This window comes from Nannospalax galili, unplaced genomic scaffold (assembly GCF_000622305.1).
Source record: "Nannospalax galili isolate Female #2095 unplaced genomic scaffold, S.galili_v1.0 scaffold409, whole genome shotgun sequence".
NCBI classification, from domain to species: Eukaryota; Metazoa; Chordata; class Mammalia; order Rodentia; family Spalacidae; genus Nannospalax; species Nannospalax galili.
The window spans coordinates 2339420-2366436 of record NW_008360308.1 but is presented as its reverse complement, the minus strand read 5'-3'; the positions used below and the strand labels follow the sequence as shown (position 1 = coordinate 2366436).

The following is a 27017-nucleotide window of genomic DNA, read 5'->3' as shown; positions in this document are numbered from 1 at the left end:
CCATGCTCAGCCACCTTGGCAGCTGGACAAGTGGACCTCACCTTAACCTTTTCTGAGCCTCAGTTTCCACTGCTGCAAAAAGCTGACCTGTCATCCCAGGGTGGTTGTACAAAGGCAGTGATGTGCTTGGCTCCTAGAAATCTTCAATAGGATCCCTGCTGGTGTGGCTTTCAGCCCATGTCACCTCATAGGTGCAGGCCTAGCTGGGTTGAGACCTGTTTCTTCCAACCCCCCCCCCCAAACCACCTGACCAGGCCTCTAAAGTGAGCACCAAGGACCCAGGTGGCTCCAGACCACCTATGTTGAGCAGGGTGCTCTTTACCTACCCTCCTAGGAGTCCAGCACCTGAGGCCTTCCCTTGGAGGCTCATCTGATACATCTGAGCCATCTCCCTCAGGGTCTCTGCCGAGTACAGGCCAATGGGGTTGTTATATTGCCTCGGCTGGCCTGGGCCTGGCAGAACTTTGGGCCTGAGTGGGCCCCGTGCATTCTCTGGGCTAGCCTTGGCCACTGAGCTGTCCTGTGGAAGGCCAGGATCCAAGGCCTCCATGTGTGAGGAGCAGACAGAGGTCTGGGAGAAGGAGGAGCTAAAGGTGCCCCCAAGCTCCAGGGTGCCCAGGGTGCCCGGGCTGGCCCTTGCCTCAGGGCTGGGGCTGGGAGTCGCCAGGCTGCCGTTCGTGTCCAGAGCAGGGTCCTGGCATAGGGCATCACCATGCAGGAGAGAGAAGACAGTGATTAGAGGCCACATATGACCATGGTTCTGTGTGGACTTGAAACAGATGTGTTAGTGCGAGCACCTGCAACCCATAGTTCACCACCCACTGCCTACAGCCTGCTGCCTGAGGCACCCAGATGGCACTGGAAAGGCTTAGTGGAGAGAAGTGGGGGAGGAAGGCCCGTGACTCTTGGCTCAGAGACTGGCATCCATCTGGACAGAACACAAAAACCCTTACAGAAAGCCAAACCTGCCCCTGAGTGCCAAGAAAGGAGGAAGGAGGCTCGAGATAGTAAGGGCACTGCCATCCCATCTGTTTTCCACCTTTTTTTTGAGAAGAGGTACCCTGTGAGTGCAGACCCACCTCCTGCTGTACTGGCCTCCATGGAGAAGACCTTTCACAACCAGTGTGACTGGACATTTAGGGTAGAGTTGCAGAAGGAAAAGCTGAGGAGGAAGGTGGACCATTTGGTCTTTTCTATCAGCCTTTTCAATTTCTCCCAGCAGCCTACTGTCCAGTTCCTCAATCTATGACCCCTGTGAGCCTCTTCTCCCCATCTTCCCTGCTGCCCAATCTGCCCCAATAGACAGACAGAGGTCAGTCTATAATCATGGGGAATGGGTAGAGTAATAGTTGTTGGGCCTCCCCAGCATTGGCTTATACCCTTGGGCCACAGTTCAGCTGCCTTAGAGAGAGTTTGGAAGGGGCCCTGGGTCTAGTAGTGAGATCTGGGGCTACGACTCTGCTGTCCCCTCCCTCTGTGCCTGCCTCTAACAAACTTAGGGGTGCACTGAAGGAAGGGGTGAGTACACACTTGGAAACTAGAAGAGTCTGTGTGGAGGAGAACTCATGAGGACTAGTAAGGCCTCTTCACACCTGGGAGTGCCTTCTGGGGTGGTTGGTTCAAGTTGGGGCCTCTTATAGCAAGCTCGGTCTTGGTGTCCCCACACAATAAGGGTTAGAACTTTCTAGATAACTTGTCTCCTGTCTAGCCAGAATGTCAGTCCTCTTCTCAACACACAGCTTCCCAAGCTGGTTTCTTCACAGAAAAGCCCCTGGGCCTGGTGTTGTTGTCTGGGGCCCAGGCAGGCAACCACAACTCAATGTGTCATGGGGAGGCTCAAATGCCTCTCCTGAGGGTCAACAGTGGCAAGGGCAGGGGCGGGCAGGCAGGGCTGCACATCAGGAACCATGGCTGAGTGGACCCCACTGCCAATAGCCAGCACTTACCTTCTGGTGGGGGATCACCGGCAGTGGGGACTGGATTGATGGTGCCGCTGTGGAAATGGCAATAGGACGCTTGGACCTGAAGGAACCAGAAATGGGACTCACTGAGGACACCTGCATCTGATCAGGTGTTCCTGCAGAGTGAGGTCACAGGGCCCATGATGTGCTGCTGTCTACCCCATGCATTAGGTCTCTTCAGGGAGGCACTGGGCTTGACCAGGATAGAGAAGTCATAGCCCTTTGGCATCCTGGTCAACACCCATAGGCCTCTTCTGTGTTCTTGGGGGGCCAGGGGGTGACTGCCTGGGGAAAAAGGAAGCAGAAAGAAATCCTGGTTTCCAGGACCAACCAAGCATGTACTGGTGGCACTATGGCCACCCTCGCTGACTGAGTCTCTTCTATAAAGTGAGGCAGTGATAACTTGACAGTAATTATTCTGTAGCACAGAGATGGGCCCCTGAAATGCTGGGGACCATCTTTCTTTTACCCCCATTGCATGCCCACATGGAACCTCGGTTCTTGCTTTGGAGCTTCTACTTACTTCTGCAAGGTGAGGCTCAGGTTGTAGCTGGCAGACTTGATCTTGTTCTGGGCCTCCAGGTGGGTCATGGTGTCTGTGTTAACACCATCGATGGCCACCACAAGGTCTCCTTGGCTGAGCTGGGACTGGGCCGCCTTGCTGCCTGGTGTGATCTGATTAAAGAACAAAAGAGGGAGTAGATTATGGAAGGATCACCTGGACCCAGCCTCTCTTTCATTTATGATGGCCAGAACTGGGTGTTACAAACCTGCTTTGTTTTCCTGCCATACGGCCACCATTTCCTAGTACTTTAAAAATATTTTTTCATTTATTATTTTTATTTTATGTCTCTAAGTGTATTGCCTGCAGGTATGTAAGTGCATCTATGTAATCCAATACCCACAGAGGTCAGAAGAGGGCCTAGGACCTCCCTAGAACTAGAGTTACAGATGGTTGTTAGTTACAGTTGCCAGGTGGGTGCTGGGAACTGAACCTGGGTCTTCTGCAAGAGCAATGAGTGCTCTTAACCACTGAACCATCTCTCCAGCTGCCCTAGTTCTTTTTGACAATGGTCAGGAGGCCGACTTTGGCCACTGGAATAAAGGTGAAAGCAATATATACCTCTGCCAGGTCTTCCCCTAGTAATATCCCTAGGATTCTGCATACCACTTATTGACTTACTAAATGCATAGGATGGAGAGGAGAACAACTAAATTGACTTAGAACCCGGAGTCACTGCCTGGGGTAGAGACGGTATGCCAAGTTGTCTAAGTGAGAAATAAACTTCTTCCACTGTGCTAAGCCATTGATATTTGGGGGCTGGTTTTTGCACTGATTAACCTATTACTCCTGTACCTTGTTAAGACATAGAGGTCAAAATTAGCACATTTCCCAGATACTCTAGACAAAAGGGTAGGATAAATGTATGCACACAAAAGCATTCAAGCACCAGGTATTTCATGCTACCATGGCAGGTGTGCAGAGGAGTAAAGGAGCCATCAGCCTTGCCTGGGTATGCAAGGCAGGCTGTGAAATGAGGGCTTAGGGCTCTCTGGCTACCTTCCACATCTCTCGAAGGGGGAGTAGAGGTGTGGAGCTAGTCCTAAATCCTGTGCTAATGATGTCATGGAATGTTACGGTCTGGAGGCCCTATCTTTAGAGTGACCATACAGAATGCCATTGAGACTCCATTCTGGACCCACTACATGGGATGTCAGGAAAGCTACACTTGGGAAGCCATGGTGGCTAAGACTGAACTCTAGGTGGCATCATACATAATACCAAATTTTGCATGGTAGCCCCTCAGTAATAGTACTTTGAGTGCTGTGGCTACCCTACCAACAGTGATATCACCTGAGATACAGCATTCCAGAGGGTCTAATGACATTACCTAGAGTGGCTTAATAGTGCCATTAGCACACCTAGTGACATTTAGCAGCCCTACTCCTAAGAACATCTCAGGAGATGTTACTAGAGGAAACAAGTTTTAACTCTTACAGCTTCCTGTGGAATACTTCAGTCTCTGATGATATTACATAGAACGATTTTAGACCTGATCCTTATGATACCATGCTGCAGGTCCCTCTCATGATACCACATGGAATGCCACTCAAGCCTTGTCACCAACAACATTACAGGGAAGAGAAGGTTGTAAGCTCCCCAGGCTATGGCTAGAGGGTATCCTTTAGCTTTGCCTCCCTACATGCACACCAGCTAGCTCTCCTGGCTTCTCTGGGCATATCTCAGTCACCTCCCTAGCTATAACACAGGGGCAGAAGCCAGATTCTGACCTAGGCCTGGGAACCATCGCAGACCACAAATGACCACAAATGACCTGGAGACAGTCCTATGCTTTGTGGACCAAGTCTGTGTGGTCTGCTGACCAAGTCCTGGGCTTGCAGACGTGGATGGAAGCCTCCTGATAAGCCCCCTACAGGAAACTATCTACACAATAGGGTGTCCTGAAGTCATCTGTCTCCAATCCAGAGGGGCTGTACAGAGAGTGCCCAGGAACCGAACAATTTATTTGTAACCACATCACTTGTCCCAGAAACGCTGTCTTATATCATTGTGGGTGATGACAATAAGACCAAAAGAGCCCACTCTTGAGAACTGCTGTTGCCCAGCCTTTGCACTCCCAGGTGGCTTCTTAAGCACTGGTCATTTTCTACCCTCTTGAAGATCCCAAATCTGGCCAAGCAAGGACAATAGAGAAATAAATGTCTTGCTGGCCAAGAAGACATGTCTGACTTTCAAAGTCCAGTCCACTAACCAGATGCCATAGGGGAATCTTAGAACTACCCTTATCCCCAGTACTAACAGGAATGCGTTGCTGTCTTGAGTACAGAGGTTAAAAAAAAAGGTAAAAAATAGTGACAGGGACTAGGGAGATGGCTCAGTGTGTTAAATGCTTGCTGTGCAAGCAGGACCCAAGTTTGATCCCCAGCACTCATGTTAAAAGCCAAGCATGATGGCATGCATTTGTAATCCCAGTGCTGGGAAGTCAGAGACTGATGGATCCTTAGGCCTCACTGGCCAGTCAGTCTACTAGATGAATTGGTGAGCCTCAGGCCAATGAGAAACCCTATCTCAAAAAATAAGGTGGATAAGTCATGAGGTACAATACCCAAAGTTTCTCTGGCCTTTACACACATGTGTACGCGTATACACATACACACACACACACACGCACACACACACACACACACACACACTAGTGACAATGAAAGAACAACAAAATTTTCCTAGACCAAAAGAGGCCTCCTGAAGGCAACTGGACTGCCCATTTGGTAGGCTTCCCTGCAGAATAAAATCCACTTGCCCTCCTGCCTTTCTATGTAGGGCTGTGCTATCTCTAACAACTCATTATAGACATTTTCAAACTGAAAAACATGAATTCCCAATTCTCATCAGTATTGTCCAATCATAACATCCCATCTTCCACTTTATCATACATATATCACACTGTTAACCATCCATCAATTCATCTTACTTTGGAAGCACTTCAAAGAAAGCTGAAAACACTAATGTCCATATCTAGATTAAAGCTTGCAATGTCCTGCTGTCCTAGTAGACTGCCCATGAGCTCCCACAGCAAGTTGCCCCTGTGGCAGAACATCTCTATGGAAAGATACTGCATAGTAGAGCTACCCTATGGTAGGTCACCCCTTAAGATGCCCCTCATACAACATATCCCTACAGAAGGACACCCCCAGATGCTTCTTTTTAAATTTATTTGTTTTTATTTTATGTGTATGAGTGTTTGGCCTGTATATATGCACGTGAACCATAGGTGTACAGTGCCTCTTGGAGGCTAGAAGAAGGCATTGGATCCCTTGGAACTGGAGTTATGGATGGTTGTTAGCTGCTATGTGGGTCCTGGGAATTGAACCTGGGTTCTCTGGAAGAGTAGCCAGTGCTCTCAACTGCTGAGCCATCTCTCCAGCCCCTGCCTCAGATGCTTCTAGTCATCTATAGAGAAGGGATTGTTCCCTGCAGCTGACAGGTTGGAGTGGGGTAGGGAAGCAGCTGCCAATCCCACATAGAAGGGTGGAGCTATACCCCCAAGAAAAGATACTGTCAGGAAGGATGGGAGTGCTTAGATCATGATGACAGGGTAGGCAAGGGCACCAGAATGACATCCAAAGGAGGTTGGGCCAATCAGCTAGTGCCAGCTGCAGGCCATTGGGAACGCCTTGCCTTTAGAGCTGCCTGGTGACATATTTCTCCCTTGGACATAGCCAACTTGTGCTTATTCTTCCCTGGGCCCGGTTCTGCCTGGCTCCCTCTCATCCTCAGGCGTGGGCTGGGGTGATTTTTGCTCACGGGGAAATTCAGTCTCCCTGGGGTCTGGTCAGTAGCCAAACACCTCAGAGGGGATCCACCAAGCTGGATCCCCCTGTCCCTGGCGCCTCTCTCCTTGCGCCTGTGTCTGCCCATCAGGGTTCAGCTGGCCTGGCCTTTGGCTGCCCTGGGTAGAGCCCAATGTCCTTTGAGTGGGGGGTGGGGTACAGATAACTTCTTGTATTCTCTATTCTGCCCAAGTGGTACTCTACTCTGCCCAAATTGTCCTTAGAGAAGAAGGCTGGAAGGAGGCAGGGACCCTAAAGGCAGCCAAGGACCATTGGATCACTTCCCTCAACTACAGGAACAGCCTTAGCTGATTGGAAGAGGGGACTGGCACCCTCAGATCATTGCTCAGAGCCTCGGGCTCATAAAAAGTGTAGTTCACACATCTCTTCTTTGACTCTCCATCTCTTTCTCTCTGTTGACTTGTCTCAGAAAAGACTCAAAGTACCCAAATTCTTGGAGACATTTTTCTAAAAATAAAAATATTTTCCATACCCCTTTGAGCATTTAAAATTCTCTTTGGAAGTGTTCCATTTCCACCACATTTTCCAGTTGTCTTTACTCAACAGCCACTTCTCACTGGGGACCCCAAAACTGAGCAAAGCCTAGGGAGGCCTCAGGGTGAGAGTGTTGGGAACAGACTCTGGGTGTTTGATGGCCAAGATCAGCTACCTGGTTCACACTTTGTTCGACCTGATCCTAAGGTACCCCAGAGGTGGCACAAGGTTAGCTGACATCATAGCCACTTGGGCATGCGTATAAGGGAGGCAACAATGGAAAGCCTGCAGACGCTGTAATGAGTTGACCTGAGCCTCTTTGGTTGAAGCTTCACACCTTTCAGTGAGTGTCCAGAGAGCAGGGCAATGCCTTCCCTCTCAGGCATATTGCAAGGACTGCATTATTAAACAGGCTATGGCATAAGGACGGTGCAGAGCTGAGAAAGTTTCCGGGAAGCTCCAAAAAAAGGAAGCATAAGTGCTGACCCGAAACCCCTTCTCCCCGGAAGAGCTGGAAGAGTCAAGACTGGATTGGGGGGCAGCAGGTATGTGGTCAGTATGTCTGCACCCCCAAGGTTCCACAAGAAACAAGACCCAGAGCTGGCAGAGGGTGGGAGGTGAGAAGTTAGACCCAACTGACTAGGCCTGAGCCAGCCCACTGTTTCTACAGAGACCTGGGGGATGGCAGGGTTTATGTCCAGGGTCCTTGGGAAACAAAGTGCCGTGCTGGGTTCCAATGCTCCCATACTATGGTCTCCTGACCCCCTAACTCACTGGCAGCAGGGACAGCAGCTGAAAGCCTCTCTGAAGACAGCTGAACTCTAAAGAAGTTTCTAGTATCCCTCTTTATACTCAGAAGTAGACAGGCCCTTCTTTCTCTTTGATTTGCCAGGTTTGGTGGGGCAGGCAGGCTGAGGGCAGGTAACGGGCTCTGAAAGGATAGTAACCTCCCCAGCTTCTCCTTCCAACCCTGGCAGGCACTTCCCCTGGAGTCCTAAGTGCATTTTAGCATTGTATGATTAAATTACCACAGTGCTGAGCTGGCTCCTCTCCCATCTGGCCTCCCTTGGGGCCTTGCCTCAGTACTCATCCTTTTTCCAGAACCTTCTGTCTCCAACCCTGGTGGATAAATAAACCAGGGTCTTCTATGCCCCGCCTTGCTCGCTTCCATTTCATTTCTCTCCCTTCTACACACCCAGGGTTCCCCAATGATCACAGTTCTTGGCTCCCCTATCTCCCATCCTTATACACTAAGCCACTTGGCCTTGGCACCCAACCCTCCAAATATACCAATGGCTGAGCTATGTCAAGGACAGTCGGGGAGTGAGAGAGGTGTCACGGTTCTTTTCTAGCTAACCATTCCTCCCCTGTCTTTCCAGGCCAAGTCACTGTATCTCTCCATTACTCCTGACCAAGCCCACAATTTTGCCTGTGACCTGGGCATTTCCAGAACAATGCTTTTGGTCCCACACACCCAGCAAAGCCCACTTCGTGCCTCCTCAGATGGTTCCCATGAGAATGGGAGCCTGGTTCCTATAGGGTGGAGAAGCTGTATTTGGGAATGGGAAGACTGGAAGTGGGGGCTGGAAGGTCTGCACAAGTGGGGGTTCCCTCCTACCCTCTGCACTCCTCACATGTGCTACTCCACAGCATCTCCCTTCATTCCTTTAGACCTAGCAACCAGCTGGCCCAGGGTCTGTCCATGTAGTTGCCCTTGGCCTAAAAGGACTGCCACCCCTCTTTCCAGGACTTAACATTCCTCTCTTTCTTTCCTCTTCTTCTTTCCTCTTCTTTCTTCAGGGCCTCCAAGAGGTCAGAGGCAGCTTTGCATCACAGGGGGCCCTGGCTAGGGGCACATCAAAGAATGGAGTCCCCAGCTATGACTGTTTTGTATCTCTCCCTACTGGATAGATAGATAGATGGTTGCCTGACCTTCAGCAGGGCTATAAACAGCACAGTCTGTCAGCACTGATAGGCGCTGCTGAGAACAGCACAACACTGGGGCCTCAAAATTCCAGGAATTGTCAGCACAGCCACCCCCAGAATAGTCTCAGCCTGTTCTCCGCACGCACCGCCAATCCCCCAAGGACCCTCTGTTCTCAGTGTCCCCCTCTTAGCTGGGAGCGTCCCATAATACTGAAACTAAAACCAGAAGAGGGACAGAAGGCCTTTGGGTGGTGGCTACCAGGTAGGGTAGAGGCCCTGAGTGAGGGTGGAGGCCTTCCAGCCAGGAGGCCATTCTCACTGCACCCACAGCCCCACTGCCTACAAGCCTAACAGCCAAGCAGCTTTTCCACACTTGCATGCTCACAGATGTGGATTGCACTGTTTCATTTTATAGACGAGACATCTGAGGCTGGGAAGTTGATGACATGGCCGAGTTGCTGAACTGAACAAAAGTACTTGATGCGTTCCTAAGGTGGAGGTGCCACATCCATGAGGGGGCAAGGCCCCACACCTAGCACCTGCCTCTGGCAAGCTGCTGGGGCTCTGGTGGGAGCTGGGTCTGTTGAGTTGCTTCCTGGAGAACTGGCTAATGTGGGGGAAGGTAGAGTGAGAGGGCAGCTCAGGTTGCAGGCCCTCTGCACCTGTCCAGGATAAACACAGGCGTTTGCTCTCCACTCTCCCTCCTGAGCCCCAACTCTGCAAGTCCTCAGGCTAAGACTCACCAAAGGAGGGTGTTGGGAGATTGCTTCTGTTCCAATTGATGCCACAGAGCCTGTGTGTGAGCCATGGACAGGGTGGATACATGAGCTACCACTCAGCTGCAGGTGGCAGGTATTTCTCCTGAGAGGAGCATGTACCTGCCTTTGAGAGAGGCCAGATTCCACCAGTACCTCCTCAGATAGACAGAGGACCGAGCATAGGAGTTAGGAAGTGCCAGGACATCGGTATTGCATCCAGGACATCTTTGTCCTGTGCATCTATAAGCCTTATTTTGCTGAGCTCTGAGTTGGTATCCCCAGCCTTCCTGCCTGACCACTCCTCACAACTGCAGTGACTGTGTCAAGGGCAGGGGATTGCTGAAGATGGGCAGCCTTCCACCCCCGTGTCCCTTTGAAGGAGATGTTTCTGGTGCAGAAGGGCCTTGTGAGCCTCAGTGGCAAGTACACACAGGCCTGGTGTCCACAGCGCCTCCTGACCATCAGCATTGAGCCTAGAATGCTCAAGCCTGAGATGCCAAAGCCTATGACATCTGTGACCCACCAATAGCATTTTTTAGGAGACTGCAAGACCTAGGCTCCAGTGCCTAATCCACATTGCCCCAGGTGATTTGAGGTGTGTATCATCAGGAGGAAGCCAGTCTTCTGGGTTCTATTTTTAAAAGTCCTCCTATTATTGGTCCCACACATCCTAACATACCCCCTCTCAGAGTGACGACATTCTTCCTGCTGTCTAGCTTAAAGTCTCTGTGCTGCCATTTAAGCCCCTGGTCACCCAGGGCTAGGTGGTGCATAGGTCCTGAGTGAGGTCATTGGCTTTCCTGGGTGCCACTGAGCCTGGAAATGAATTTGAACCCTTAGGACAGAGCAAGGAGTACCAGCATCAAGCCTTAGGGATGGTGGGCTGGGGGAGATTTGGGCTCAGTCCTAGGCATGAGAGGTAAGAGAGTACATAAGGGGGAGGGGGGAGACCATAGCTTATACATGGAAGAAATCTGTAACCACAGGGATGGGACTATGCAGAGCCTGGGTTAGGGTAGTCACTGGGCTCAGATGCCCACAAATTACCACATCATCAAGCAAGGTGTAGACAGTATGGGGTATCCTTTTAATAGGGAGCCCTGTGGTTTTCAGGGCAGTGGGTCTGGAGGGCAGAGATACCAGATCTGCAACTGAAGGGTACAGGGCAAGGCCTTTCCCCAAAGGCTTTCCCAAACACCCATGCCAGGTACTAGGACCAAGACAGCATCTCTGGTGGGTGCATTGGCCCCTGCCTCATCCTAAGTACTTTTTAGGCTTCCTTACCAACCACTGAGTGCTACCTTCAAGCTCAAGGCAAGTCTCTGCTGCCCTGGGGAAGAAGCTGCCCTCCCCCTAGCCCTAGTGGGAGGCAACTCAGACATACCTGCCCCCACACTCACATTCTGCAGTGGCATCCTGGGGCCTAACCCTGCCCCTCAAGGGTAAATCAGCACTGCCATGGGGCTCAGCCACTAAGCAAGATGCTCCTCATGTGTCTCTCAGTCCCCCTAAGCCTTGGGGCCTTCAGTGCCAAACTGAAGGGCGGGGTGCTCTTATCTGACAAACAATTGACCAGCTAACTACAGGCCTAGGTGCTGAGGCCCTTCTCCCTTTTCCTCCCAAGCCTGTCTGCTTTGAGGCCTCTCTGAGCCTCTGTTTCTCAAGCCAGACCAAAGTGGCCTTTGCAACCTTTGCTGCTCTGTGCCATCTCCACTGAGCAGTGCTGTTTCCCACAAGTGATGTCGAACCCAGGGACCATTTCCACAGCTGCACAAGGGCAAACATGTGAAATAAGCAGCCTTGGACTCAAGTGAAGAAGGAGGCCCAGCCGAGGAGCTGGCTAGTGTGGGGTCCCTGGCAGACCCAGTGCTACAGAGGGAGGAGGGGCTGGTATCTGGGATGGAGCAAGTACTGGATGCCAGCAACTAGTTCAGCCCAGGCCCTTATCATGATAGGAGGGCAGCAGGGACAGATCTGTCCATCTGCCTCTGGTCACCTGCTTGTCACCTGCCTTCGCTGTACTAGGAATGCTCTTTTCCCAAAGCAGTTGCCTGCTTCCATGGAGGGACTCCAGGCTTCAGGATACACCAAGCCTACCCTGCTAGGGATGGCTTAGGAAGGCACTGCACTCTCTGTCTACCTGCCGGCCCACCCTGCAAATTCAGCATCTCCTCCTCTGCTCAAAACCCCAGCCACTTGCCCATGACATCTTGCTCAGTTGAGCAAAATCCAGGGGACAAGCTTAAGTGAGAAAATTCAAAGGTAACCAAGACCAGGAGAACAGTCCAGTCCCAGACTTCAGACTGGGAACAGGACAGGCTCTGCTTTCCAAGAGCCTTGAGGAGGACAGACAGACAAGCTGACAGATAAATGGACATGAACACACCCTCTTCTGAGAATGCCCTGCCCCTTTGGGAATGAGGTTATAGGCAGTGTGTACTCACCCGGGAGATAGTGAGGGGCATGTTGAAGTCCTTGCCTCCCTGTAGTCGGAAGCCCCAGGGCCCAGGGCCCGTCAGGGTTACACTGTAAGACATGCTGGTGCTGACTGCAGCTGCCTCTGAAGACAAAGGGTAGAAAGAGTCAGGTGATAGGACTCCACATTCCCAGCCCATACCTCTCCCCTGGCCCAGACCCCCAACCCTTGGCCTTGCCTGCTCTGTTCCTTGCCTGGCCAGGCTGCGTGGAGCTCCTGGGAGGCTCCTAAGAATAGCTGGGAGTGAATGCCATCGACACTGATATCTGCCCTTGCTGCGCCCATAAATGGACTGTAACCCTACACTGGGCCCGCCTGCCCGTGGCCTCCCAGCCAGTCCACCATGACTCACATGGCTAATATAGCCCCTGGGGAGGGGTGTCAGGCACCCACAGGCCATCCCCCCAACCAGGGGGCAGGTAGGGAGCACTGGCCTCCCTTGTGCCCTCTGCAGAACCTATGCACCTTTCCTCTGCTTAGTGGGACTACCTAGGCCCTCCTTTGTGCAGGGGTTTTGTTGCTCTGTACTCCTGATAAGAACCATGAGGCAATGTATTACCTACTGAAGGCCCTGTGGTGCCTAGGACTGAACTCAGCCTCTGGTGGGTCATCTCAGAAGACTGGGGCTTGGCCCTGTTGTCCGTAAAAATGATCCTGTAACACCAACACCTCAAGCAAGGCCAAGTTCAGCATGAGGCTCTTCACACCAGTTTCAACAGGGTCCTAAGAGGCTGCCACTTTGGCCTGTAAGAGCCAAGGCTCAGGGAAATTAAATTCTCCAACGTCACACAGAGAATAAACCCACTAGAGCCTGGACTCTTCCAATGGGATTCATGTCAGATAATGGGCTCCTAGTTGCTACAAACATTTACCAAAGCCCTGGCTCCAGGTGAGGGGAACTGTCTGACCCACAAGACAAAGGTCTCAAATGCAGGTCTGGGATAGGCCCACCCCTCCAGACCCTCTGGGGCCCAGTCGGTTATTCCTGGCTCTCCTGTCTCATTTGTGCCCTGGAAAACTTGACAGCCACATGGAAAGCTCCAGCTGCCAGCATCGCACGCCAGGCCCCGTGCCCTTTGCGCAGGAATGGCAGGGGGTAGGGAGGAGATGCCATTTGCTCAGCTGCTAGGACACAGGGCCAAAAGGGGCAGGGAGGGGAAATGTGATGCATGTTCAATCCATACCTCAGAGATAGCATGTTCTGGGTGGGGGCCTTGGCCCCTTGGGACTCCTACTGGTATGGCTTTTGGGTTAAGATGCCCCTAGAAGCCCTCTACTAAGAGAGATGTCAAATCTCATATGGTCTAGAGACAGACAGAGGTCACACTGGCATCCTAGTTGGGAAAACTAAGGCCCTGGGAACACGATGAGCTGGTGGCTTGTTAGCCTCTGGAGGATGCTAACCTCCAGGATGCTAGGCCTAGAGGACTCTGCAGGCCTGGGTGTGAGTAATTTCCTAGCTGCCAGAACTCCAGCCTCATACCCTGGACCTAGCACACAAAAGGTGTGTGGCAGGAGTGCCCATATTACAGTGTTGTTTGGTAATTTGCCCAAAGGCACAAAAATAGCAAGTAGACGAAGCCAGGGAGGGACTTGCATTCTTTCCCTGTCTCAACACCTCTTCATTCCTGTACCATGAAACCCCACCTGTCCTGGACTGGAGGCCAGTCCCCCATCTCTCTCTCATCCTATCCCATGCCCCATGCCATTCATTTCTAACTCAAGTCTGTCCCCTTTCTTAGACTGTCTGTTCTGCCCAGCTGGGGAGGACCCAGCAGCATTACACAACCAGTGAGGGGGAAGGAAAGGGCCGATCTTGCACTAGGAGCCCAGGCAAGGTTATACCTGGAGCTGTAGGTTCTTTTTCTGGACTCTGGCCCTGCCTGATGTTTCCTTCTGGAAAAGGGAGGGGTAACAGGAGGATACTCTTAAAGGGGAAGGCCAACCTCCCTCCATCTGCCTCCCTTGGGAGACCAGAAGCCAGCTGGAGAGCAGCTGGTACCCATGGGCTAGGCAGGCTAGGCAGACCTCTGCATCTCATTGGGGAGGAGCAGATGGGACACACTGGTCTTTGTCCCTCTTCTGCTTTGATCCCCCACAGCTTGAGATGGTCTTTCAGGAAAGTCCCAAGCTGGAGAGCAAGGGAAAAAAGGAAGAAGCTGACGGAAGCTTTAAGACCAAGCCTGGTTCTCTCTTCCACTGAAGCACTGATAGACACCATGTTTATCACACCATGTCTTTTATTTTCTTGTGCCCCATCAGAGTTACATAATCTGTAAAGAACTTAGACCACAGATATGAAACAAACCACAGAGGCAGGGTATGCACATATGTGTTTTGTGTACATGCAAATAGGTACCTATGTACCCACCACTGCCCATGTATATGTGTGCTGCAGTGGGAATGGTACCGAGGAGCTGGAGGTGAAGAGGTTATTTCTAGTGCATAAAGTCAAGTCTGTGTCCAGCTCTGTCCACTGGCAGCAGGAGATGCAGGGCTGACCTTCATGAGCCAATGAGCTGTCCAGCCTGGCACATAGGATGGCTAAGATGCTTGGCTCATAGTGTATTCCCCGGTGCCATTGCCATTGTCATCGCCTGGACAATTGCAGCATACAGCATCTGAGGAGAGGTGATAGGAGCTGCTGGAAGTAAAGCAGGAGAGCCTGGGAATCCATGCTTCAGGCTAAGCCCAGGTGTGGCTGCTGAGCTTAGTATTGTGGACTGTGCTTCAGGGCAGTAGTTTTGTGGTACAGGAAGTCATTGGGGCTGTGAATCCAGTGCAGCACAGGTGACAGGGCCATCTTCAAAGCCTACAGGCTTGTGAGATTATCCTGCATCCATATATGTAAGTGGTAATGGGGCTGGACAAGTCCCAGAAGAAAGGGAGAACCAGTGGGCATCCTACATCCTGAGGTTGAGGCTGGGGAGCTGCCCTTTGGTCTGAAAACAAACAGCACACATCTATTTATCCAGAGGAGTGTTCTACAGGGGCAGTCTCTCAATGACCCTTCAGCTTGGGGACATTGACAGGTGAAGGCAGCAGTGTAGAAGGGCCAGGCTGTCGTCAAGGTTGGGAATGGGCCTTCTCAAGGACCCATCTCAAAGAAGAAGCTAGCAATCTTAGACTGTCTTCAGAATGACCCCTACGATGTCCCTAGGCTCCTGGATTCCTGGGATTCACACTCTTCATGCCTGCCCTCCAGTCATCTTTCCCTTGATACCCCTTTATCCTAGTTACTCTTCTGCAGCACCAGCTTCCTCCGGAAGTTCACTCTACAGGCTTACTTTACTTAGCATCCTTCCTGGGGTACATCAGAATGACCCACCTACACTGAAAAGTGACCAACCCCCTTTCTGGCTCCTCAGGGTCATATCTGGAGACTTGATCTGGAGAACCCCTAGGCCATTGCTCCTTCAACTTCTTACCCATCTTGTTTGTACATCCCCGACATCATCCCCAGGGTCCCTTTGGATGCTCCCAGAGTCACACACACACACACACACACACACACACACACACACACACACACACACACACAAATCCTGTTACAGGACACTGAGTTCCCACTCCTGAGCCCATAGTGCTCACATGGGACATTCACTTAGACCTTTCAAACCCTCCCCCAGGTTGCCTGGAGATCTCCACTTCACTGTCCCCTGGGGAGCCTCAGGAACTTGCCTCTGCGTGCTCATAACTTAATAACAGTGCTTATCACCCGTGTTTGGTGACTGTTGAAGGTTGACCCTCCCTGCCCAACACCCCTCCTGGCTTTCCTCCCTCCAAGATAGGCACTGTGTCTTCAACCATTTCCTGGCTAGCCGAGGGGTCACTGCCAGGCTTCTGCCCTGGCCTCTGTGGCCATGCATAATGCCTGGATACACTGCATAGGGGGAACAGAGGCTTCCCATCTACAGGAGCAGCCCCTGGCTCCTCTCGTGTGCACACAGGGAAGCAGCACGAGGGAAGAAAAACAAGATGTGTCTGTTGTGCCGGTGACTGGGGAAGCCCCAGAACATTCAGTGGCTGATGGGGGCTACTGTGAGAGAGTGAGAGGAGGGCAGGATGAGAAGCTGTCAGCTGAGGGGGCGGGGCTGCCTGGGTGCCTGTGCTCATGGCATTTCCAGCGTTCCAGAATATGGCCTTCTCTAATCACCATTGACATTCCGTTCCATAGGCACTTGGGCTGACAGCTGGCCTTCTTTTAATAGCCACAAGTATTCTGGGTGACATCCTGAGCTCAGGGCATTCACGGTGAGCACATACACAGCTTGCAGCCCCCTCTCACCAGGTATGTACAGCATCAAAATCACACAGAGAAGTGTATGCCATTCATTCATATAGAGCAGATGAAGGGTCAGGAGTCAGGGCTCGGGGGGCACTTAGCTGTGAATCCTGATATGTCACAGTGACAGAGAGCATATACCTGGCACATGAGCACAGGAGTTGTGCTATGTCTACTGCAAACCAATTATCTTCATGAGCACACACAATTATACCCATACCGTACATATGTCATGACACAATATAGCCAACAACACTTCATGTATGCAGAATCACACAGTCACATGCAGACATTCCCCACCACCACCACCTCAAACAGTCACAGATCATACTCAAGCCTTGCTCAGGATGATGTTTGGGGGTCACAGAGACATCTAGGCAGATAAACAAAGGCTGGGTGTATGGTGCATGGGCCATTCCTTAGGCTGCTTGTGCCTCCTTCCCGCCCCTTTACAGATTGGCAGGTACTAGGCCCAGTCACCTTCCTAGAAGTCTTGGCTTCCTGTCCCTGGGGGCTAGGAGAAGCCTTGACTTCCCCATCTTCCAGGCTATGACGGTAAGGGGACCATCCACTTGCCTCCTGGGCAACTCCCCATGCAGCTGTTACTTCTGTATCTGTCCAGCCCTAGGGAAACAGGAGAGTAACTTTGAGGTAACAGGGACAACTTACCTACAACATATCCTGCTTCCTCCCCCATCATGCCATTCTCCAACCTCCATATAAGTATTTATGGAAGGGGACCATGACACCATTTGCAAAGTTGTGGTCACCAAAGCCTAGAAAAGTATATTCACTTGTAGCTGCATACACACCTGATTAAGCAGGCGTTTAGATGGGTGGCCATGGCAGTCTAGGCCTCTGGTAACAAATGAGACTGGGTCCTTGTTTTCCACAGCTCTATAGCTTAAAAGAAAACCTCTGGGATAGAACTTTGGAAGAGAACTGGCCAGTCCAATCATGCTGGTTCTCAGTGGGGCTCCTTAGAGAGAAAGATAGAGAAGCCTGACTGTGGCCAGGGACAGGAGTCCATGATACAAGAAGCTCTCCTGGGCACACTTGGAGCACCACAGCTCCAAGCTCTGGGAAGATTAGAGTCCCAACCGAGGACTGGGAACAACTATGAAGTACCCATGGCTCCCCCTGAATCCCCTATCAGTGTTGGGTGTAGAGATAACTATTCTCCTTTTAAAGGACATGGAGATGGAGGAATAAGCAACTTGTCCAAATACAAGTGAGAGTGTGGTGGTCAGAGGTTTGAAGCCAGGTCTGAACCCAGGCTAGCGTTCCTTCTTTCCCTGCATCCTGCAGTTCCTCCTGTGAGGTGGTAGCTTAGTGCTAAGGAATACAGGCCCTGGGCCAGCTCTTGCCATGGAAAAAAGAAGTGATCTTGACTTGGAAGGACCACGTTTAGACTGGATCTGCTGTTGGGTAACCTCCTGCCATCCAATCTTCTCTGCATTCCCAGTATTCTTGCTTGTCACAGAGAATGATACACTAGAGGTTGGGGGTGCTGAGTGTCCCCCGATCTCAGTGGTGGCCATGCCAGATCCAGTTCCCTAGGGCTGATTGGGGAAGGGATGGCGAGGTGCCAACTGATGAGGGCACTCAGCATCCTTACCACCTCACTCTCAGAGCCCAGGGACTCTTGCCGCTTCCGTCCAGAGATCCAGCTGAGGTCAGAGGCCTGGCTGCTCAGTGTGGAGCGGTGAGTAGAACGGTAGCTGAGGGAGGGGTGACTGCGCTGGCTTGACACGCCTATCAGCACCCCCAGGCAGGGCAGGTGCTGGGAGATGGCTAGCCTGCAGGAGTCATGTATCTGGTTAGGGCAAAAGGACATGGAAAGGAGAGGGAAGGAACAGACTGATACAGGGCTAGAGTGGTATACAGACAGATGTGATGATGGGGACAAAAAGACTGGGTGAAGGAGACTGATAGGTTTATAGGGCTGCTGGGATAAGCAACAGATCCTGGGGTGGTAGAAGTAGAGGGACAGCCTTGCTTCAAAAGCAAGCGGACATTGCTTCCAGTACTCACGTACTTGACGCAGGCAATATCTCTAGGAATGGGTCCTATGGGTACTCTTGAGAACTCTGGGCTGGATTGATTGAGGCCATTGGGGAAGTACCAAGAATTTGACACCACCAGGTTTAAAAGCAGTGATGGGGGCCCAAAGTAGGGCTTTGTTAGCATGAATCTGTTCACACTACCTCAGGATGCTGCCAGGGCCATTGTGGGGGCAACCACTCCCTGCTGGGGTCTTTGCAGGATGTCACTTCCTGGGGGGTTTGGCTTTGCCCAGGAAGTACTGCTAATCAGTTGCCCTCGCTACCTTATGGCACAGCTCTGTAGTTAGACCTGGCTTCCACTCAGGAAGCCATGATATTCCTTGTAGGATGCTGGGGCAGAAGAGGCATCATGTCAACTCCAGATCCTACCCAGTGTCACTAGCTGCTCCAAAGTATTCATGACTCCCACATACATATGTAAGAGATCGGAGAGAGAGCTGGCCTCTATCCTCATCTGCAGGCCCAGACCCTCCTTGCCTCTATGTGTGTTGGGAGGTCTGGAAGAGGTGGCACCTGTACTTGGGGTGAGTGATGGCATAAATGATGGGATTGTGGATGGCAGAAGCCTTGGCGATGACAGCTGGCACTGAGTTCATGTAGGGCGTCAGAATGTGCGAGTACCTAGGACAGAAAAGATTATGGGGTCCCTTAGTCACACCCCCCCATTGACTCTTACCCTTAAAACTTCCTCGGGTCCTAACCCTGCCAACACTCAAATCCTAACCCAGCAAAAACCAACATGGCCAAGTCAGCCCCATAGGGAAAGAATGGCAGTGCCATGGGGAGTTCTGGTTTAAGATAACAAAGAAGGGAACCAGGGATAGTTGAGGGTAGGGTTCAAGGAGAAAGATGTGCCAGGCTGTGGGAGCAGGGGTGGCTAAGTCCCACTGTCCCTTAGAGCCTGTACCTCTGGAAATATCTCTCCATACCCCTCAGCTGACTTCAGCCCTAGATTCTACATGCAATGCTAATTCTCACTCCACCCAATGCACACTGCTTCCCTGGATGCCTTAGAGAAACTCATGGTAGGCCCCTAGAGGAGATTGCACTATTACCACTTGAGAAAATTGGTACCTAAATAGTCCAGGATACTTACCATAACTCTCACTGTCAGAAAAGTGCCTTGGAAGTCTATCCCCTGCCCATGCTGTGGGAAGTACTATAGTCTCTAGCCTCTATCCACAGAATGCTAGAGAGACACTCTTAGGGATCATTTCTAGGTGACAACAGTCCTGGCTGCATGCCTACAGCTCAGGCAAAGAGTGAACAGGAACCTCAGGGATAGCTGAATGATTTCAAGGAGATGGAAGGTCCCCAGGCGCAACTGTAGATAACCCAGAGGCTCCCTGAAGCCTCCAGATACTGGGCAAGATCCCCTGGGGTAAGGCATGTCACACAGGGACAGTACAAGGCTGTAGAACTAGACTTGGGGTGTCAGGCTGGCTGGCTCAGGTCAGGCTGGAGGAAGAGGCTACCTGGTCCTATGCCTTCAGCCCCTGTACCAGCTCCTTAGCCCCTGCTCACCCAGCAAAGGCCACAAGGGCCACTGTGGAGTAGGGGGCCCAGGAGAGCACAAAGAGGAAGATGACCAGCAGTGCGACCTTGGCCATCTTCCACTCATTCTGCAGCCGCTGCCACTGTCGCCGCCGCTGAGGGGACTCACCACAGCCCTCACAGGCCCTAGTAGGGATACATTTATGTTAAAGTGAGTACAACTATTGTTGGGTGCCTCCCTGGACCATCTTTGGGGACACATAAGAAGGATCGTCCTTGCCCACACAGGCATCCTTGACGTCCAGAAAATCCTCATTGCACTGAGCCTCAGCTGCCCTTTTATGGTTCTGCCAGGAGTGTCTTCTCTAACCCCTGCTCAGAGGACCTTATCTCCAGGAATTTTCCTAGGCACCCTGTAAGTGCATGCACTCACTTGTCTTTACCTGCCTGGAGTTGGGCATGCTCTGGCGCTTTTTAGATCTGCTTTACACAGGGCACCCACCGGCCTGTCTCTCGGATGGCTTTGAAGATAAAGATGTAGCAGAAGATGATGATGAGCAGGGGAAGGAAGAACACGAAGCAGAAGAGCAGCATGGTGTAGGCACGCACTGAGGGTGTGAAGGTCATGTAGTCCCAGGAGCAGGAGGTCAGCAGCCCCTCAGGCACGTAGGCACCTGGGAGCCGGGGAACAGGTACTCAGCCTTCACTGCAGCACTGCCTAGCCTTGTCTAGCAGGGGCTTCATATACGGGGTTCAGGGTTCCCAAGCATAACCTACTGAGGCCATGAGTGAGGAAGCCTGTGGCAGTTGGGAGATGTGGAGGGAGATATCCAAGCTGCTTCTAAAAGGGGCATCAGTCTAGTATTATATCAGCCCCTCTGTAGCTTCAGGGCTGTCCTCCTGCCTGATGAGGCCTCACACCTCCAGTCCCTTGCTAGTCTGACTCACTGCAAACTCAGTATCAGCTAAGCTTCGCTTGACCCCACCCAATAACCCCTATAATTGACAACAAGCTACCTGGCTGATCCTCTAGTCCCTGTCAAAGTACTCCAAACCTCCCCATTGTTAGTGATGCCCCTGAATGCCCACCTGACTTGAGGCCTAAGTGGTCCATATGTCCCCTAGCAGTCAGCCAACCCAGGTTCACCTACCTCCCCTACCCCTCTCAGTCTATGCGCCCCTCCCCTAATTCCACCAGCTCACTTACTCCAGCCAAAGAAGGGGGGCAGACTCCAGGCCAGGGCATAGAGCCAGACACCCAACAGGACAAGTGCTGTCCGCCTCTTGGATGCCACCCCAATGGTGGCCAGTGGGCGTGTGATCACCAGGTAGCGGTCCAGGGCTATGGCAGTCAGGGTGGTCATGGAGGTGATGCCAGAGACAGCCCCACAGAAGGCATAGAACTCGCAGCCTGTGGGTACATCCCCTTCCCTAAGTCCCTGGGAGCTTTCCAGGTACCCAAGGGGAGGGTGAGCCTGAGGATGAGGCAAACTCAGCTCCTTTCCTGCCTAGCAGCAAAGTAGGCCCAAGCTGTGTCTCTACCCTGCCCACTTGCCATATCTGGTCAAGCTGGCAGAGGCCTCAAGAACAAAACACCATCTTCCTTCTTCACTTACTCATGAGATTCAGGGTAGTTCCCACTGTGCCCAGCAAGAGAAAATTGCCTCATCTGGGCCACCCTCCACTGTGGCATCACCCTTTCAAGCCCTCTCCCTCTGAAAAAAGGGAGCTCCAAGTGTCTACCTGCCTCCCCAAAGAGCCACCGCTTATAGAGACTGCTGGCAAAGAAGACAGGGGCCTGAGTGAAGGACATGAGGAAGTCACTGACTGCAAGGTTGACGGTGAACATGTTCGCTCGTGTCCGAAGGCCTCTGCTCCTGCAAGGGTCAAAGGCAGTTAGAGAGTGCTTCCTAATGCCTCTGGAGCTGTGGGGGGCTCCCCCCATTCTCAGCTACATATGCACACACACATACACACATGTATTACGTGTATATGTGCACATAGACATGCTGTGTATACACACACTCACACCTACACATACATGCGTCCACACAAGTTGGGTCGCCACGGACCTGCCCCTCAGTCTAGCAGGCACCACCAGCACTATGGGCTGAGGGATCCCCCACTGTGGGTTCCTCAGAATTAATTGAGGAGCAATGTCTCCAAAACACGCTGTCCTGCCCAGGAGGCCAGTTCTTGGACCACATCCCTTTCCTCCTCTCACCCTCAGGATTCCCTCTGTGTGACTCACTCTCTCCTTGGACAAACCTCCCCTGTCCCAGTCTCCCAGTAGCTTCCCTCTGGGTTTATGTAGCTCCCTGTGGAATCCCACACACATGCCCCAACAGCCGTCCCACAGGTTTCTCATGCCTCCTTCTTCCCCCTCCTCTTCCTCCTCCTCCTTCTCTTTCTCTTCCTCTTCCAACTCCACCTCCTCCTTCCACTGTCCAGCTTGTCCTGGCCCAGCCCAGTCCAGCACACCTGTCTCTGCAGCCTTCATCCTTGAGGTGGCAAAGGGCCCAAGACCTGATTACTATGACCATGGGACAGGTAGCTTCACAAACCTCATCTGTCAGACCCATCTTTATATCTATCATGGTTCCCATTTTTCAGATGAGAGCACCAAGACCTTCCCTCAGGAAGTGACTTGCTCCCACTCACAAAATTTAGTGAGTGGCAAGGTCAAGGTTCATTTGCCAAGCAATGCACATACAGGAGCTTATTTACTCATCACCTGTACTTCATGGAGAAAGTCACAATTCCATTTTGCAGAGAAGAGAAGTGAATTCAAGGAGGATAAGTGACTGGCTTAGTCCTTTGCCTAGTCTGTGGCAGAGTCTGAAGTCTGTGCTCACTCCTTGACCCACCTACTTGTCTCAGACATGAGCTACCCAGCAGGTTAGGTGAGAAGGGAAACCAGGGTGATTACTAGGAATGGTTTCTGAGGAGTTTGAGGACTCAGGACCCAAAGATGCTCTTCAAAGTAGAGAGAGGATGCCCCCGGGGCAGAAGATGATGGAGGTCAACTTAGAGCATGGCAGAATAGACAGACACCTGACAGATACCTAGGGGTATCTGCCCTCCACAGAGGATGTGCCTAGGGCCCAATGGGCATTTGCCATTCAAGCTTCCCTGGACCATCTTTTCCTTTTCCTAAGCTTGAAGGTTAAGACCTGGCCCTGACACTATAGAAGGTAGGGTCCTGGCTTCTCTGTTCATCCTCAGAAGTGCCCTGGGCAGAGCTGGGTGATGCTTCTGCTCTTGCATTCTGCCCTGTCTGCAAGTCTAGCCACCCACAATGCCTTCGGTCCAGCCCCACCAGCCAGGCACCTGCAGAAGGTATAGATGACTATCAGATTGCCCAGCATCCCCGTGAGCCCCACCAGCAGGATCACTGTGCCCAGGGTATAGTGAGCATGGACTGGGACATCGACCGTGGGAAAGGGGACCCAGGAAGCAGCCTGAGCTCCAGTAGCCTGTGGAAAGAGAAAGAGAGAAAAAAGGGAGAGCATCACCTCATTCTCCATCACCTTCAGATATTCCCCAAAAGGAAGAGTGGTCGCCAATAAGGCAAGCAGGGAAAGTCAGGTGTAATCTCTCAAGACAGGGGAAAAAGCAGGTTTTCCCAAACTTAACCCTAAGTCCCTATGTGCACAAGCCCCTGTGTGCTCCTAAGGGGTCATTACTGGGAGATCATTGCCCTGTGAGGCTACTAGAAAAGGATTTAGGGCCAGTCCTACTCTAGCCTGGACAAATCCAGAAGCCCAGGGTATGCCTTCCTCTTTAGGCAACTGCTGAAAGGAGTAGATGCCACCAAGGGCAGGTCAGCCTTTCTGACCCTCCAGTGCTCTCTGCAGAGGATATTGCCTGCACCCTACTCTCTCAGCCAGTTTGTATAGGGAAGGCTCAGAGCAGCCCAGTGATATGCCCAAGGTCCCTTAGCAGAGCTCTAACATTTTCTATCTCCCTGTCAAAGCAGGAGGAGGGTGGGAGCTGGGGAAGGGAGGCTCCATGTATGTACATGCACCCAGGCTTACCGTGGGGCTGGCGGGTGGAAGCTGGATGCTGACAGAGACATTTTTCTGAAAGCTGATCCACTGGTTAGGTAAAACTGGGGTGACCATGAAGCTGGGCTTCTGGGCTAGGCCTGGTGGGACTCTTGGCTCTGAAGGGGAGTTCATCATGAGGCAGTATGGTTCTTGCTTAGGCCTACAGAGAAGTCAAAGGCATGGAGAGCTCAGGACTTTGCGCCCAGCCTCCCGACTTTCTTCCATCCTTGGCACCGCCACCTGGTCTACCTGCTGCCTGTTCTTAGGTTCAGTGTAGATTCAGCTTGGAGCTGTTCTTGGGACTGCTGCCTGCTCAATGCCTGGTGAAGCGCAAAGGATTAAGTGTCACAGTTACAGTTATGGTCACTCATAGCTGCAGTATCCCTCTGTATCTTTAAGTAATAGTGCTGGGTGGGGGTGGAGGGGCTGCACATGCTCAGTGGTTTCCTGCTTCTGGCTCCCTCAGGCATGGTCCCTATTGTCTGCCCACAAGAGTCTGATGATGGTGACATGAATGTGTGTATATGTACGTGCAAATGTTTATGGGAGCATTGGGCAGAAGGCTTTTCCCTCTGCTCTGACATGCTCCACTCTTTCTTCCCTGAACTCACCAAGAGCAGCTTCTGCTATCCTAGGAGCCCTTGGCTGTCACTGGGCAAGTAAACTTCTTATGGCCCTTTCTCTGAGTCTGACCATGAATCCACAGCATCTTCACATTACCCGGCATAAAGGAAGATTATACAGTATTATATGGCATTCAAGGACATGAAGTGGGTCCTAGCCATGCACAAGGCTGTGTAACTAGCATCTCAGCTACGTGAGAAGCTGAGACAGAAGGGTGATTTGAACTCATTAGTTTGAAACCACCCTAGGTAACATAGTGAAATCTCTCTCTTTTTTTTAAAATCAATTAAAAATGTTTTTTATTGATTCTTTGAGAATGTCACACAATGTATTTTGATCATATTCAGAATCCTTCCCCATCTCCCCTCAGATCTACCCCTCTCCCTGCTTCTTGTACTCTATTTTTTTTAAGGCTTATTGAGTCTAATCTGTGTTCCCCAAATGCTCTTGGATGTGGATATGTCCCCTGGAGCCCACTCAGCCCACCCTGCATCACACTCTTTAAAGACAATTAACTCCCCCTCTCCCAGCAACTATCAATTACCACTAGCTTCTTAGTCGGGGCTGGGACTTCTTGCCCACCTGCCCCCTCCATGCTAGGTTATTGTCTGGCTTGGGTTTGTGTAGGTCTTGTATGTGCCATTGCAAGCATTGTGGGTTCATATGTACAATTGCCCTGTTATGTAGAAAACAGAGTTTCCTTATCCACAACCTCTTGCTCTTAGAATCTTTCTGCCTCCTCTTCCCCAATGATCCCTGAGCTCTGGGAGGAGAAGGTATGATACAGGTGTCCCCTTTAGGGTTGAGCACTCCGTGGCCTCTTATTCTCTATAGGTTGACCAGCTGTGAGTCTTTCTGTGTTAATCACCATATGCTGCAAGAAGAAGCTCCTTTGGTAAAAGCTGAGTGATGCACTAATCAGGGGTGAAACAAACGTTATCAGGAGTCAGCTTAGTCCTATGTCTATTTAGCAGAATAATAGGAGTAGATTCTTCTCTGTGGCCTGTGGCCTGTCTAGTCACAGGTTCTTGGTCTTGATAAAAGTGCCAGGCATACCCTCCAGCTTGTTAAGTAGGCCTTAGGTCCAACAAGAAAGTAGTTGCTTACTCCCATATTTGTGCCACTATTGCATCAGTGGGCAAATCTTGCCAGGCCAGTTGTTGTAGCTCACAGGGTTCACAGCTGGGTAAGACTGACTATTACTTTTCTCCTCCAGTCGCATGCATAGCACCTTTCAACATATGAAAAGCAGCCAGTAGAGATGAAACTTCAAGGTTAACACCAACTTGATTATTTCATGTTTGTTCTACAACTCACATATGCAGTCTTCGGCAATAGAGTCTTACTGTCAAGTTCTAGAGGGCAAACTAAGAGCAATGACAACAGTCAGTTCTGTTTGAGGGTCTATCTATGGGACTCCATATGATCAACAGCTCCAAAAGATGGATCTTATTGCTAGCATCCGGCTTTTTGTTTCTTCGCTTGTGGTGTCTAGGAAGGGTGTTATCCTCCATTCTAGGGTAGCTCCATTTAAGCTCCTTATGTTTAAGCTTCTTATATTTTAAGGAGTTTATATAGAAAGCTTTTATATAGCTTTTTCAAAAGGCCTTTATCGTTAGTTATCCCTCCCCATACTCCATTCTCTACCCTGCCCTCCCATTCCCCACCCCATTTAATCCTTCCTATTCCATTATTCCCCCTTTCTCCTTTATATCACTCCATTTTGTCTCTCTTCCCACAAATCTCCCTCCATGTCCCTTACTAGCTTCCTGACCTCTATGGACTTTCCAATTGAAATATGCATAGTTAAAGATTCAAAGCTAGCATCCAGAATGGTTGCTTCCAGTTCCATCCATTTACCTGTGGATTTCATAATTTTGTTTTTTGTAAACAGTTGAATAATATGCCATTGTGTAAATGTACCATATTTTTATTATCCATTTATCAGTTAATGGACATCTAGGTTGTTTCCATTCCCTGGTTATTGTGGATACAGCAGCAATGAATGTGGATGAGCAGGTATCTTTGTAGTAGGATATAGAGTCCTTTGGGTGTATGTCCAAGAGTTGCATGGCTGGACCATGTAGTAGATCTGTTTATAGCCTTTTGCAGAACTTCCACACTGATTTCCATAGTGGCTGCACAAGTTTGCTCCCCTACTAGCACTAACAGTGAATAAGTGTTCCCCTTTTCTCACATCCTTGCCAGCATTTTTCATCATTTGATTTTTGGATCTTAGCCATTCTGACTGGAGTAAGATGAAATCTCAAAGTAGTTTTAATATTGTGAAAATGACCATCCTACCAAAATCTATCTACAGATTCAATACAGTCTTCATTAAAATTCCAACACAATTTTTCATAGAAATTGAAAAAAGTAATCTCAAATTTCATATGGAAACACAAAAATATCCAGGATAACAAAAACAATCTTGAACAATACAAGAAGAGTTGGAGGCATCATCATTCCTGATTTCAAATTATACTATGAAGCTATAGTAATAAAAACAGCATGGTACTGGCATAAAAAC

The 27017-nt window shown here is 50.9% G+C and overlaps 2 protein-coding genes across 10 annotated transcripts in view; both read right to left on the bottom strand.

Moving 5' to 3' along the window:
• Ldb3 (LIM domain binding 3) overlaps positions 1-12223 on the bottom strand; it is a 62764-nt gene extending 50541 nt beyond the window's left edge. For 6 of the 9 annotated variants that reach the window (XM_029559301.1, XM_029559302.1, XM_029559303.1 and 3 more), the window contains exons 1-5: positions 12148-12223; positions 11938-12053; positions 2485-2636; positions 1947-2022; positions 327-694 (exon numbers count right to left, since the gene is read on the bottom strand). In XM_029559301.1, coding sequence (XP_029415161.1) covers positions 327-694; positions 1947-2022; positions 2485-2636; positions 11938-12030 — 689 coding nt within the window. In that variant the 5' untranslated portion in view covers positions 12031-12053; positions 12148-12223. The remainder of the gene's footprint in view (positions 1-326; positions 695-1946; positions 2023-2484; positions 2637-11937; positions 12054-12147) is intronic. The other 3 variants (XM_008824441.3, XM_017795929.2, XM_017795931.2) reach the window with 1 other exon arrangement.
• A 2649-nt stretch (positions 12224-14872) lies between these two features.
• On the bottom strand, positions 14873-23995 carry Opn4 (opsin 4). The gene is made up of 10 exons (XM_008824437.1): positions 23852-23995; positions 23145-23290; positions 21558-21691; positions 21022-21225; positions 20317-20488; positions 19845-20000; positions 18834-18941; positions 17873-18053; positions 16735-16878; positions 14873-14911 (listed from the first exon to the last, which is right to left on the bottom strand). The coding sequence occupies exons 1-10, from the start codon at positions 23993-23995 to the stop codon at positions 14873-14875; spliced, it is 1428 nt and encodes a 475-aa protein (XP_008822659.1).
• Positions 23996-27017: the final 3022 nt, after the last annotated feature.